This window comes from Camelus ferus, chromosome 16 (assembly GCF_009834535.1).
Source record: "Camelus ferus isolate YT-003-E chromosome 16, BCGSAC_Cfer_1.0, whole genome shotgun sequence".
In the NCBI taxonomy this organism is placed as follows: domain Eukaryota; kingdom Metazoa; phylum Chordata; class Mammalia; order Artiodactyla; family Camelidae; genus Camelus; species Camelus ferus.
Window position 1 is genome coordinate 39,804,940 of NC_045711.1, and position 14,917 is coordinate 39,819,856.

Here is a 14,917-nt window from a genome sequence, read left to right on the forward strand (position 1 = left end):
AATTAAGAAGGTGCCACTTACTTGGTAAGATTTGTAATTTGTGGATAGTTCATCACAAGTCCTCTCAGAAACTCTGATAAGTCCTTGTATGAATGGTATCGATAAAGATCCAGGTTTGAGGAGGAGCGTAACACAAGGTCTTCCAGGCCATGCTCAGCTGAAAGGTCTTTGATTAAAGTTTCAAACTCTTTGGTAGTTGGATCACTGGCCTCTTCAGTGTTGGTGCTGTCCCCTTTTCCTTTCTTTGATTCATTGTTTGAATCTGTTGAAGATCGAACAAGTGTGAAGTTGACCTGAATAGCCCCTTCACTCTTTACTGTCACATTCTTGGTAATTGGATTATACCTGTAATAAAAGAGACAGATCAGAGCTATGCTTCTTCAGCTGGAGAACCCAGGCCCTGGGAAAACAGAGGTGTGCAGAGGATGTGTGAATACTTGCAGAGATAAATGTGGTGCATCTTCCTAAAGGGTCAAATTTTAAACTTTGTGATCATTTAAGATTTATTTTAAACATGAACACAGGACAGACAAGGGTAGACTATAAAATAAGAGTTTTTAAGATTAAATATGACTTTAAAAGAAAGCTTGTGCTTTCTTCCCATGTTTCCCATATGGGATATTCCCATATTTCATGGACTCTGAGTTCACTTGTCTGCCATCAGGGTATATGGTTCAAAAAGTTTGAGAAAGTACTAACTTAAGACTTTCTGTACCAAACGCATCATTCTTGCCCTACTTTTCAGATACCTTGGTGCTGTGGTTTTTCCAGTACTAAGCCAAAACTGAAGAAAACCAAAAAAGACTTCTTTACTCATTAGAGTTAAGTTCTAAGCCACTCATTTACCAACCACTAGGTATTTGGAAATCATTTTTTTTAAGTAACAATAACTATAAATGTTTCCATGTATTTACCCTTATTTCAATGAGTGGTCAAACTAACTCTTCAGAAATAAGACAGCTAGTAGGGGGAGGGGAAAATATTCTGTGGGAACCTCTACACATACCAAAACATAAAAAAGACAACTACAAGAGGGTAAAAACGGTAAGTTTCAGATTAAAGAGTCAGGTGGTTTCCGTCTCAGGTATTTGTAAAGGATGGGGAACATATAAGGAAAATTAAGTTTTTTCCAAGGAAAAAAAAGATCATAAGTTAATTTTTCTTTTTAAGTAAATATATCTTTGTGGTAAGAATAACTGTAAAAAAGATGAAAACGGCCTTTCTTAGAGAACAGCAATAAGTAAGAAAATCTCACTGACTCAAGAAGGCAAAGGTACAACAATAAAAAACAAGTGTCTGTGAAAGAGTTTTAAAAGGGTACAAATGTAAAGTGGTGGTATTTTTTGGACAACATGACTAGAAATATGCAGAATAGGAGTCGTTTTTCCCACCTAACAAGTACTTCCCAGAACTGTCACCAACAGTGAAGGAAATCACTCACTAAGGCTTTATATCTGGACAGGGGGCTGGTGACCTGAGAGGAGGTAGAAGAGACCACCATTCAAAGTACGTAATTTACAGGTTTCTTACATCTGATAGTTCATGTACTCACTTTGCCACCATAGAAGAGTCAAATGTGTAACCAGCTTTAAACTTCTCAGCATTAAACTCAAGTTTGCTTAGCAGGCTCTATAAGGCTTTCTGGCAATAATCTTTCAAAACGAAACTATGGTTGTTTCATCTCCAAGCACTCAACTTCAGGGCACTCAGTCACTCACCCTCGAGCAGATGCTGTGATTTTATAAGTTCCTGGAACCAAGAGACGCCAGTAATCTCCAGTTTTGTAAGTAGTCACTGGGTGGTTAATTTCAGCAACACTAATGGTGGCATTTAATATACCTCTGCCGTCTGTGGCATCTAGGACGAATCCTTTGACACCCTGATGAACCTGGATAAAGGACAAGGACACCCAGATTTCACTGGTAAAAGTCATCAACTTCTATTGTGGGAGCTCACATCCAAAATAACAGATTGTTAAAAAATAAAAACATGTGGAACAAACAGGGCTTATGGAGTTCACAGAGTATAGCTAAATGTAACTGCCCGCTAAACAAAATATTTTAGCTTCTGAAAGGCAAATTTTTCATAAGTTAGATCTGTCTTTATCACGAGGAAGATAAATAACTGTTTAAACGTGAGCACCAATTGCAAAATATAGGCCATTCTGCAAGAAAACTGGCCTGGCTATTTCAAAAAGGAAATGTCATTTAAAAATAAAACAGAAGGACTATTCTAGATTAAAAAGAGTAAAGAGATGTAATAATCAAATGCAGTATATGAACTTTGACTAGATTCTGGTTCTAAAATATAGCTATAGAAAGACATTTTGGGGACAAGAGGAGGAAATTATAGAGTATGGACTAGGTATTAGGTAATATTAGGGAAATGCTGTTAATTTTCTTAGTTAAGATAGTGGCAATTGGAGATAGCATGTAGGAGAATAACCTTACTTTTAGAAGATGTATTCTGAAATATTTAGGGATAAAATATTGTAACACGTGCAATTTACACTGAAACAGTTCAGCAAAACTGTGTGTGTGTGTGTGTGTGTAAATAAAGCAAATGCAGTAAAATTTTAAAATTGTTAAATCTAGGTGAAGAAATAGTAGTACTTATTGTGTTAGTCTTATAATTTTTTGATGATTAAAATTTTTCAGAATAAAATATTTAAAAAAATTAGTATGCAAACTCACAGCCTTTATGTTACTCCACTCAGCAAAAATAAAGCAGAAACGTACTGACACAAAGTATTGGTCAGATAATCCTGATAACTTTAACCACTATTAGCATATTTAATAAGTCTTTACCTACTGGCCACCATGCATATCCAAACAAAAGGAAATTAATCATCTCACAGTAAACCACTGGCAAAAAAAAAAGAATAAAAGCATTTACCCCATACCCCATTTTTCTATCACTTGACAAATGGTTATGTGTGTATTCAATTTATGTTAGCCTTGTATAAAGACAAGGGTAAAAAGTGACCACTAACCATTAACAGCAAAACATCATTACATTATTTAATCATTTTCCTCTCCACACATACAAATAAACTCATTTCCATCCATGAATTTTCTATATAAACCTCCTAAAACAGGACAGGAGGTTTAACACGGATAGGTTAAAATGGAATTCAAATGGGGTGTATTTTACAATCAGTGCATGAAAACCACATGTACACACAAAAATCTTCTTGCTCTTGGGGGAAATTTCATGTCACTCTTGAATAAGTCACCTGTTTCATAAACTGGATTAGAGATCTTCGATTCTGTTCCCAAAATTTTGGCAGATCTTTCTCAAATGGGTATTTCACACAACCTAGTTCAATAGTCACTTCAAAGCAATTTGTTTGTAAATAGTTCCAGTCCTGCATACCACCTAAAGGATAAAAATTTAAATCCGTTACTCTGAAGCTTTAAGTAGTTCAGATCCCAAATGATAAGCAACATTCCTAGTAAAAAAAGCCAAATTCTTCTTTTATCAGCATGGTTGAAAACCAATAATGCATTCAGTTGAGAGCTCTTTGATGCCTGTGGTATAGGCAGAACATCTGCACTTTCATGCTCAAGAAGAATTCAAATGCAGCTCCCACTCTCCTTATTAGCACATTTAAGGCTCTTTGTAATATAGCCAGAGGTAAAATATAACACTTTCATCAACTTTTAGGACATCACTTTTACTTAAAACTCAAAGCACACCAAGTATAAAAATATTTGAAAAGGTTATTTGCATTTTTAAAACTATTTATGCAGTATTTTTAAAAGAATGATTCTTTCTTAAAATTAAAAAATCAGTAACAAGGAGCACCCTCCAAGAGGACAGAAAATCCATCAAGTTATATGGCCTTGATATTGATAAAAGAAAATTTCACTGAAATTTAGGGAAGTCATTCTGGTTTATACATGAATTAACTTGAATTTTACACTAAAATAGCCTGCTGGTGGCCTATCAAATGTGCATTGTACTTGTGCTTTGATTATTAAGGAAAAGGGCACACTGACGAGAAGCAAAGAATGTCCAAGTCAAAAATAAAAGTTAAATGCCCCTCTTCCTGGGACACCAATGCTGGTCCTCCCTTGATGATAAGATTCCCTTCTCAGGTGCCAAGGCCATACTGACTCACTGCGTACATGCTGGTATGCTCTTTTTTTGAAACCCTGAAGAAATTCACCCCTGATTTGTTAATGTTTCTTTGTTCTAACAAGATATAAAATTGTGCTGGAAACCATGTTTCTCCATTCTCCAGAGCAGCACCTCAGAGTAATCCAGCCTAGTCCTCAGTTTGGCTCAAATAATACTCTTTCCTGTTCTTATTATTGTTTACTGATTATTTTTGTCAACAATATAAAAGATTGTTTTACCTGGTACATTATACCAACTGGCTCCATTTGTTATTCCATGTGGGAAATATTCATTAGGGTACATATTCTTGCAAGGTCTACCTTGAAACATCTGGGAATTTTCCTTAAAAAAAAATAATTTTATTTGTATTTATTTGTATCTGCATCAAGAAACACAGGAAGAATTAGGGGAAAAAAAAAAGAATAGCTACCAACAGGAGTACCAATAGTTACCAATGTAGAGTCATGGAAAGCAGAGAGTCTTTTCAATGGATAGCTTTCTATGTCATTTTGATTTTTCACTGTATGGATTTATTACCTGTTTTCTTCTTTAGTCTTTTAATATGGTGAATTACACTGACTTATTTTCAAATGTCGAAAGAGAAAGCAGCTACAGACAATATGTAAAATAACAGTTGTGGCTGTATGTCAATAAAACTTTATTTACAAGAACAGGTGGTGGGCTGGTTTTGGTCCCAGAGCTGTAATGTGTCAACCCCGCCTTAGACTACTAGGTTTATATTTAAGTACTTGTCAAGTGAAATAAACTAGCATGCTAGTTTATGTTTGTTTAGTTTATGATGTTCCAGGTACTGTGCTAAAAGCTGTAGAAGAAAAGATACTACCTGAGCTTAAAGGCTAGTGGGGAAACACAGGCAGTATGTTTAAAAGTGAGGTGGGAAACAGAGGAGAAAAAGAGATAATGCTGTCTGAAAGGAATCATGGAAGGCTTAACCAAGAAGAAAGCATTTGACCTGAGTCTTGCAAGACTTTGTTTTAACGCATTTTTAAACAAAAAATTAATTTTCATGGTATTTTATGTTTAAGCACAAGCCTACCTTGGAATAAGAAAGTGCTATTTGTTGAAACACAGTATCATCTGGTGATTTACTGTATGTGGCAACACCTTGTTCATCATCATCAAAAGGGTAGTTAACCACCAAAGAGCCTACAAGGGAAGTGAGGAAAATGCATTGTGTTACTTCTTTCAAGATGAGGCATTAACATAAAGTGAGCTTTTCACAATACTGCCACAGACAGGAAACCAGTACAATTTTCCAAGGCTAATTTCCTCAATAGAAATGAAAAAAAAAAGTTGCTAACTTCCTCAACAGAAAATCAGTGTGGATAAATGAAATATTAAATAGCTATGCATGACACTTAAAGGTTGCCTTAACTGGAAAGGTCTTGGGAATTTATCTGAACTTACAGGTGTAATTTACATGTTAGTGCTGAAACCAGAAGTCATACAGGCTTAATTTAAATAATTTTTACATTTTAAATAAAATTTATAATATTTAGGATCAGAAAAATTGAGCAAAATTGGATACTCTTTCAGTAAAATTCAGATATTTATAAGGTCATGGAATTTTAAAAAAAGAAAAGACCCTTGAAGTCCAATTAACCCAACCTCCTCAGATTTTATTTTGCAGATGTGGAGTCTAAAATGGAGAGACTAAATGACTAGTTAATGTATGGTAGTAGAGCCAACCCTGACCTTCATTCAGAAAAAAATGCTAAAATTTTCTTTTATGATCATATTATAAATTAGTCAATTGAAATTATATCCCACAATTTTTCATGACCTAAAGTACAGAAAGTGATGTTTTAAAACGTATGTAAAGGATATTAACTCCCTTCATGCTCCCCACAGGGCAGAAAGCAATTAGGGTGCTTCTCAGGCAAAAGCCCTGAACTGCTCCCCTACCACGGGACCAAATTCTTTATTTTCCTACTAGTCACACTGTTTTCATTGGTCCATCTGTCCATTTATTTGGCATCTATTAGGCTACTCAGCTTTGCCTTTTTTGTCATACCTTGGCATGGAAGTAAAAGAATATTCAACTTGAATCCAGATGAAATAATCCTGTGATAACAAATATGAGCAAACATTCTCATATTTTTAAAAAATTTAAGAAGCAAGTATGAAGAGCTGTGTTCATTCTATTCCCAAAAATAGTTCTAAAAAGAATAAGTGTACTTCAACACTTGATCCTACACAAACTACTCCAAAAAATTTAATTTCACCCTGGATCTGTGACCCATGTCTAAAAATTACAACAGAAAAAAGTCAACTTCTACTTAATATTGTCTTTCAAATGGCTAATTTTCTAAGGCCAAAAAAAGTCATAAAAGACTTAAGATATTCCAACAAGTTTATTTTAAAAAATTAGTATGAACACAAAAAGCATGAGCAATAAAAAACAGATAAATTTGACTTCATCAAAATTAAAACTTTTGTGCATCAAAGGACATTATTTAAAAAGTTAAAATACAACCTATAGAATGGGAGAAAATATTTGCAAATCAGCAATTTGATAAAGGTCTAGAATCCAGATTAAAGAAAGGACTCCTGCAACTCAACAAAAAGCTGAAAAACCCAAGAAAAATGGGCAGAAGACTTGAATATAAAATTCTCCAAAGAAGATATACAAATGGCCAAAAAGCACATGAAAAGATGCTTAACATCATTAGCCATGAGGGAAATGCAAATCAAAATTGTAATGAGATTATCACCTTTCACTCACTAAAATAGGTATAATAAAAAAAAAAAAACAAAACCCAGAAAATAACAAGGTAAGGATGCAGAAAAACCATGACCCTCATACATTGCTGGTGAGGATGTAAAATGCTTCAGTTACTGTGGAAGTTTGGCAGTTCCTCAAAAAACTAAATATGAAATTATCATCTGATGATATTTCCATCAAAAAGCCAAACACAGAATAACCCAAAAGAATTGAAAACACAGACTCAAATAGACATTGTATGGCAATGTTTGTAGCAGTATGATTCATAATGGTAAAAAAATGAAAACAACCCAAATGTCCATCAATGGATAAATAGATAAACAAATACAATGGACTGTTATTCAGCCATAAAAAGAAATAAAGTATTAATATATGCTACAATATGAATGAACCTTGGAAATACTAAGCTAAGTGAAAGAAGACAGACACAAAAGGTAATATATTACATGACTTCATTTCTATGAAATATCCAAAATAGGCAAGTCCATAGAGACAGCACAGACTGGTGGTTACCAGGGCTTAAGAGGTGTGGGGAACGGAGAAACTGCTTCATGGGTAAGAGGTTTCCTTTTGGGGAGATTAAAATGTTTTGGAATTAGATAGAGATGGTAGTTGTACAACACTATGAATGCACTAAAAATCAAAGAATTATATACTTTAATACAGTTAATGTTACATGAATTTCAGTAAAAAAAAAATCAGTACCAAAATTTACAAAAAGAAATCCTACTTTTCTCTATATTCTTTCAAAATCCTTCTAAATTGTTAAGTTGGCAGCAAAGAACTCCTGTTAAATTTCTTTGCCAAGATTTCAAAATTCATTTAAAGATTTTAAAATGAGAAAACAAAATACATTGTGGAAAGAAACATACCTACATGATTGACGATCTATCCCCTACCATGCCAAGGTCTTGATACCACATGTGTACATTTGTAAATTATTTTCACTGGAATGTAACTAGTATTAAGCTTTTAGATTTAGCCAATATGACATGTGATGTATTCTGAGAACATTTTTAAAAGCTTTAGGTAAAAAATATTTTCTGTCAAACATGGTATAAAATTCATAAAGTAAGAAAAAAGCCAAAAAAGTATTTTGCTAACCAGGCTATAACTTCATCATTCCTGTTTGGATCTTTGAGAATCTTCCATGATTACCAATTATAGAAGTATTTTCTCCTACTACTGGCAAGGTTTCAAAGCAATTTTTGGAGACTCTCGATTTACTTCTTAAATACAAATAAACATAAGTGTGCACTGTCATTTATAAAATGGCAGGTTAATCTATATGATATGAAATCTCAACTGTGATGCATCCTTGGATATTCCAACAAATGTTGACACTAAATTTCTTACCCACTGCCCCTGGTGCTAATAACTTCATTCTTTTTTTTTTTAACTTATTGAGATAGAATTTATATAGCATACAATCCATCCATTTAAAGTTATATAATTCAATGTTATTTAGTATATTTACAGGGTTGTACAACTGTCACTATACTTTAATTATAGAACATTTTAGTACTCAAAAAAAAAAAAAAACCCCAAAACCCATATCCATTAGTGGTCACTCCCCATTCTCCCCCATCACTATCCTCTACAGCCTGAGGCAACCACTAACCTATTTTCTAACTCCATGGATTTGCCTATTTCTGAATGCTGCATAAAAATGTAATTGTACAACATATGGTTTCTTGCGGTGGGCATCTATCACTTAGCATGCCTTCAAGGTTCACTTATGTTAAGCATGCAACAGTACTGCATTCCTTTTCAGAGGCAAGCAACATTCTACTGTATATCACACTTTATTTATCATCAGTCAGTGGACATCTGGGTTATTTATACTTCTTGGTTATTACGGATAATGCTACTATGCACATCCACGTACACGGTGACGTGTAGACATATGCTTTCAGTTCTCTTGGGTATTGACACTTTCATTTACACAACCCTAGTCGGACATTGTGATGATTTTTAATCTTGACCTCTCATCCTATTCAACTAATAAATCCCTGCTGAATTATATGGAGGTGTATGAGCTCAGATACTACAGGAGAATGAGGTCACTGTGCTGCAGTTAAATAAACAACAGGTAAAAGATAAAAGAATGTCAACATCTAAACATATATAAAAGGGCTTATCAAACTTCAGGGAAAAATAAGGGCTAAACATTTGGATCTGTTAGTGTTTAATTTTCATGAATGACAAAGAACATGTTAACCAAATTCCCATGAGAGGGATAAATATAAAACACTTGTGAGGAAGAAATACAAAACACTTGAAGAATAGAGTGACAGAGAAATACAGGAAGGGAGAGAGAGGAAGAGGGGTGGAGGCCAGAGGGGTCAGGTGAGAGAGATGGATGGACAGAGAGGAAGAGGGAGGGAGGGAACTGGGAGAAGGGAGAATGGAGGACTATGGGATAGGGGAGGGGTAGGAGAGGAACGGGAAAATAGCCAGGAAATTGGCTTAAAATGATTGAGAAAAGAGCTTTATTGTTCTTTGCCATAAAAGCAATAACAGGATACTTGCTTTAAGATAGCCTAAGACTATAAACAGATAAAATTTCACTAGGATTTTCAAATGCTCTCAACAAGAATTAATTAGTGAACTATCAGGTAGCTGTTACCTCCATGCAGGTTTGCTGACAGTACAAATGGATAGGCCTTCATCCAGCTCATTACAGCAATAGTTTCTGGTTGGGTAGGATCCGTGATCTGAATGAACTGGTCTGGGAAATTTCGGTTCAGGTCAAAGTTGTTGCTGTTGTTTCTGCCAATTACACTTACTGAATCTCCTGTATGATAAAGGATTCAAATTTAAGCCGTGTGTCACTTACATTTTAATCCAACACATACCACTTTAGCTATCTTAACCCACAGGTAAGTGTGAACACATCAGGCTCCACTGTGATCAATCACACTATGACTGAAACGGGGCGGCACCCTGTGGGGCCTTCCCGAGCACAAAAGCTCCTCTGTATCCTGTTTCTTGTTTGCTGAAAAAAGGCTTTCGTCTTCCCTGAGTTCAAAAGAGCACTCACGAGCAGTTACTAATTAGGAAAGTGAGGAAATGTAGAAATAAAGGAAAAGCAGTTAAGCAAGAAAAGTAATGACAATAGTTCAGGATAAAACAGAGCCCTGGTTCTTCCTCAAAGGCTATACATAACAATCTGACACATATCTTTGAGTTGTTCTGCGGGAACTAAGACCCCCACCCAGTAGAGGGAGGCAACTACAGGCTAAGCACATGCATGCAGACCCCAGACTGGCTGGAACCAGAAAGTTGATGATTAAGACTCCTGAAACATCACGCTGTTACCTCACCACCAACCAATTAGAAGAAAGTCATGTACTCTGTAGCCTTCACCCCAAATGCTGCTTCTGAAAACTCTTCCCTGAAAGCCATTGGGGAGTTTGGGTCTTTTAAGTACGAGCTCCCCATTCTCCTTGCTTGGTGTCTACAATAAAAGTTGTACTTTCCTTCACCACAACCTGGTGTCAGTAAATTGGCTTTGCTGTGTGGAGGGTTGAGGAGACCCTAGCTCGGTTAGGTTAACATGATTAAAACACACATTGTTTTTATATTGTACATTAAAAAAAAGTATCTCTCCAGATCTTTTGAATAGAGAGGTAAGACCATTATCCTCTCATTTCTGCCCTTGGTCATACTTCGAGGGGAAAAAATCCAACCATAAGAATTATATTAAAATAAGGCTCAAGTTCAACAGTCTACATACAATGACATGATCGCAGTGTTGAGTAGGCATGACTGAACTGAGGGGGCCTCAACTGTACTAGTATACAGCTCACTAAAACAATGTAAAGAAACAGACCAAATGAAAAGAAAAAAAATTGTGGTATGCTTACATTAAAGTGATCACCAAAAGGTAAAGTTAGTCAAGAACATACTTGGAAGTTTAACCTGATGGAGGAGAAAGGGTTCAACTTAAATTTATTCCATTTGAATAAGGGGTAGGAGCCCTATTATCATTAATATAATGAGAAAAAAAACGCAGGTGAAAGAAAATGTACTGGAGGGCTCACTAGTTCCATCTTTCAAAAAGGTCTCAAGGGAGGAATGTGGGAGGGATTTGTGAGGCTGACAAGGAATGAGGTCTTTAGGCAGAGAATCTAAATAACATAAATAAGGATTAACCTGGTCACTCATTAGTTGATTCTCTCAGTGTTCAGTTGGTCAGAGTAGTGAACCACGTGACTGCATATTCACATTGTGATAGCTATTCTACTCACTGGTATCACTGCCTGGAAGGAACCACAGGTTGGAAAAAGATGGGTTCTCACTCTCCCAGGGTTCTGCATAAGGTGGCCCACGTAAGCAAGCTGCTCTCCCTGCCCTTACTATACTGCCCCAGGAGAGATGGGCTAGCTGAGAGGGGGGGAGGAATGGAAAGTCAATAACTTGGCAGTTTTAGAACACATATGCATGGGGAGAAGAATTGGGAATCAAAAGAGAGTCACTGGCTTAAGAATTTGATCTGAGTTTTCACTTATGAGATAAGGTTCCCATGACAATAATTTAACAGGAATTACTGTTAAAATGGAGCAATTTGTAAAAATCTTACATTATTTTAGTAAATAAGAACCATTACCAAAGTGGAGAATTCCATTAAATATAAACTTGGTAACATAACTGTTGAATGAACTAGCCTATCTTATAAGAATACAAAAGCTAGAACCAATGATAAATTAATTATCAGAATAAATAGGAAGAAATTCCAAGGAAACAACCAGTTCAAATCCTTTCCTACCCCCAAATAATCACACCATATAATCATCAAAAAGGTTAAGCATTAGTAGACAGCTATTCTTTACCTTCCTGGGCCTTTTCATAGCCATCAGGATTCATGGATGGCATAAGGTGAATCCTAGTGTTAAGAACCAAGTCTGTTACTTCAGGATCTGTTCCAAAGTTCTTACAAAGGTATTCAATGAGGTTCAACAGCAGTTCTCTTCCAACCACTTCATTTCCATGCATGTTTCCAATGTACTTAAATTCTGGTTCACCTGAAAACAAAATAACTATATGGAAGACTTTTTTCTTCTTCATTTATCCTGAACTCTCTCTGCTTTTCCCCCAACATATACAAAGACTCAGAACCAAAAATTTAAGAAAAGATACATTTTGGCCAAAGAAACAGGGAAAAGCATCTTATACCATAATATCCTTACCAATATATAAAAATCCAAGTAAACCATACATGCCATATAATATAAAAATAAAAATACTATTAGCAGAAAGAATCTAATCTATGTAGTACACTAAATATTGCACCTAATACAGATTATCAAATGCATTTTCTTTTTTTCTAGCAAAAAATTGGTTACATTTTCTTTGATCCAGTTTTACATACTGTAGGTGATCTTTCTAGGTGAAACAGAGCAACACAGCACATAGCTCTGAAAGGCAATACTGAAATTGTGCATAAAACTGCACCAATTACCTGGTTCATGGACACCTGGATTATCTGATATCTCCATTACATAAAGTTCTCTTGACTCTACCGATTTTCCCAATGAATAAAGCCGGGTGATGTTAGGATATTCATTGGCAAATCTTCTCAAAAAGATTTCCATGTCAGAGAAATGGTGGTGGTGAAAGTCCTTTGGCTGAATTGGCTGGTGGGAGGACTGTGTTCCAAGAGGACCATTAAGTATAGCAACTGTGCTGGCAGTTACTACAGCCTCAGTTGTGTCGAGTATTACTGAAGCCACAGTTGGCCGAAGGGAAAAATTCACCTTTGTGGCTGGTCCTTCTTTCACTACTATATTATTAACAGTCAGTGGCATATACCTGAAAAAGAAAATTTGAAAAAGTAGATGGCAGAGTTAAATGGAAACACACAATGCTTGAAAATTATAAAAGTACAAGAGCCTTTTCAAACTCCTGCTCTTAGTAATCTATCAAAACTCAAATCAAATAAAGACTTATATATACATTCAAGACTTTTAGGATATTATCTCACAAAGAATCCCCGATTAAGTCTTTAAAGAACTATTTCTCTTAATATTCTTTCAGGTTCCACACATTAGAATGCTTACACAAAACTACATTCAGAGGAGAGAACAGGATGAAAGATGGAGGTCATTAATCCACTGTAACTACTGCTACAATACTCAAAGCAGGGATAAATTATCCACTTCTTTGCAGTGCCTTACCAAACAGACATTCCAACTACTTTCCCAAATAGGAAAGTTCAAAACTAAAGGTAATTTATTTGCTGAAGGTAAATCTTTAGCAAAAGGAGCTTCCAGAAAGGTATCCAGGGGAAGTAGGAAACCACTCATTTCATATATTAGAAAGCTGATGTAAGACAGCTTTTCAAAATATCTTTTACAGAATCCTGAGTTTCTTCTACTTTGGGATTCAATTAGCCTTGAGGGCAATGCTTTACACAACTGATCATCTTTTCAAGCTTTTAAAACTGTCTTTCCTCCCAATTTTACAATTATGTTTTGTATCCAGTTGTACTGTTAATGTGACAAAAGACTCCACAATAGGATTCTCTCATTAAAAAAGGGAAAAAAAAAACTGGAAAGTAAGGAAAAATAAAAGCCAGATACAGTAAGTAACATTTCCTAGACTATATTTCTGTCTTAGATATAAACAGAAGCTTGACATTTTAAGAGTCTAGTTTAAATTCTTACCCAGTTAAAACTGCTGTAATGTTATACGTTCCAGGAACAAGTAATCTGTGGAAATCACCAAATCTGCCTGTTGTGATATTATGATTAATACCAGCCACTGAGATAGTTGCATTCTCTAAGTCAGATCCTGTTACAAAATCTTTAACAAATCCTGTAACTCCAATGTGGACCTAAAAAAACAAGAATCAAAGTAGACTGCTCAGAAATAATCAATTTAGCAGGGAAGAGAGCATAACCTCTCTGCACTGATGCTAGAATTTCTAAAAATAAGGTTACTCCTCTATCTCCCTGAAACATTTTTTAATCCCTCCGAGTTAAAATAAAATATTGACCAAAAAATTAAATCTTTAAATTTAAGTCATATATATCTGAAACCTAGACTGGCAAAATGTGCTTGAAATTCGCTCTCCTCAAAGCCAGACTTCTATTTTTCTCAACAAGATATAAGTAATATTTTCTAGTATATCCTACAGTATTTAAACTTATGTCCATGGTTCATATGGCAGTAAAGGTTCTCAGGAAGTATTATCGCATGATGTTGTAAGAATATGGCAGTACAAATGTGGCTAATTATTTCAGGTTGCAAACGTGTTGTCAGACAGTCAAAGGAAGCTGTCCAGAGGCAAAGAGCTGGGGCAAACGGTAAAGGAGGCAAAGCTATGTTGTCACAGATTCTAATATAATAATTTCTAAAAATAATCTATAATGTTAAATAATAAAAGCAGATAAATAAAGTGTATCTAGTATATATTATTATTCATACACAACCGAATTTCCCCCTTATTTAATCAATTATTTCAATACCCCAATCTTCCATTCAGCTATTTTTACCTTTTCAATCAGAGTGATCAAAGACTCACGATTGTTCTCCCATTCTTGTTTAAGCTGTGAAGCAGGTGGGTACTTGCAACAAGACAGTTCTAATGTGATCTCAAAACAGTTGGCCCACACATAGTTGTAATCTTGCATACCACCTGAAACATGAAGGAAAAAATAAGCTTATTCTAAGGATTCTACCCTCGAAAATAACACAGAAATTAAATCAGCCATCTCTGCATGTATAAATTCTCTTTTCACTAAATTGTTTGAAACTGGAGAAGGCCTTGAATTATAGAGAAAACAAGGTGAAAGGAATACATGTTGAAAAGGAATATACATAGAGGAAGTACATCTGATTGATAGGACGAACAGTTATAAAGGGCATGAATATACCAGTTAATAAAATGGCAATAATGGTAAAGCTCTACATTTGAGTGTTTACTCTATGCCCAATCGCTTCCACAAGCTTTATGTGTATGAACATTTAACCTTTACAACAACTATATGAGGTAGGTATTGCTATTTCACCCATTTTACAGATGTGAGAAGTAAGGGAAAGGTT

At 35.2% G+C, this 14,917-nt stretch overlaps 1 protein-coding gene across 1 annotated transcript in view; it reads right to left on the reverse strand.

The window, feature by feature from the left end:
- Positions 1-14,917, reverse strand: part of CPD (carboxypeptidase D) — a 58,482-nt gene that overhangs the window by 16,646 nt on the left and 26,919 nt on the right. Inside the window, exons 3-12 of the mRNA XM_006185045.2 lie at positions 14,368-14,510; positions 13,537-13,706; positions 12,333-12,682; positions 11,704-11,895; positions 9,498-9,665; positions 5,180-5,289; positions 4,362-4,464; positions 3,236-3,378; positions 1,719-1,888; positions 22-345 (exon numbers count right to left, since the gene is read on the reverse strand). Coding sequence (XP_006185107.2) covers positions 22-345; positions 1,719-1,888; positions 3,236-3,378; positions 4,362-4,464; positions 5,180-5,289; positions 9,498-9,665; positions 11,704-11,895; positions 12,333-12,682; positions 13,537-13,706; positions 14,368-14,510 — 1,873 coding nt within the window. The remainder of the gene's footprint in view (positions 1-21; positions 346-1,718; positions 1,889-3,235; positions 3,379-4,361; positions 4,465-5,179; positions 5,290-9,497; positions 9,666-11,703; positions 11,896-12,332; positions 12,683-13,536; positions 13,707-14,367; positions 14,511-14,917) is intronic.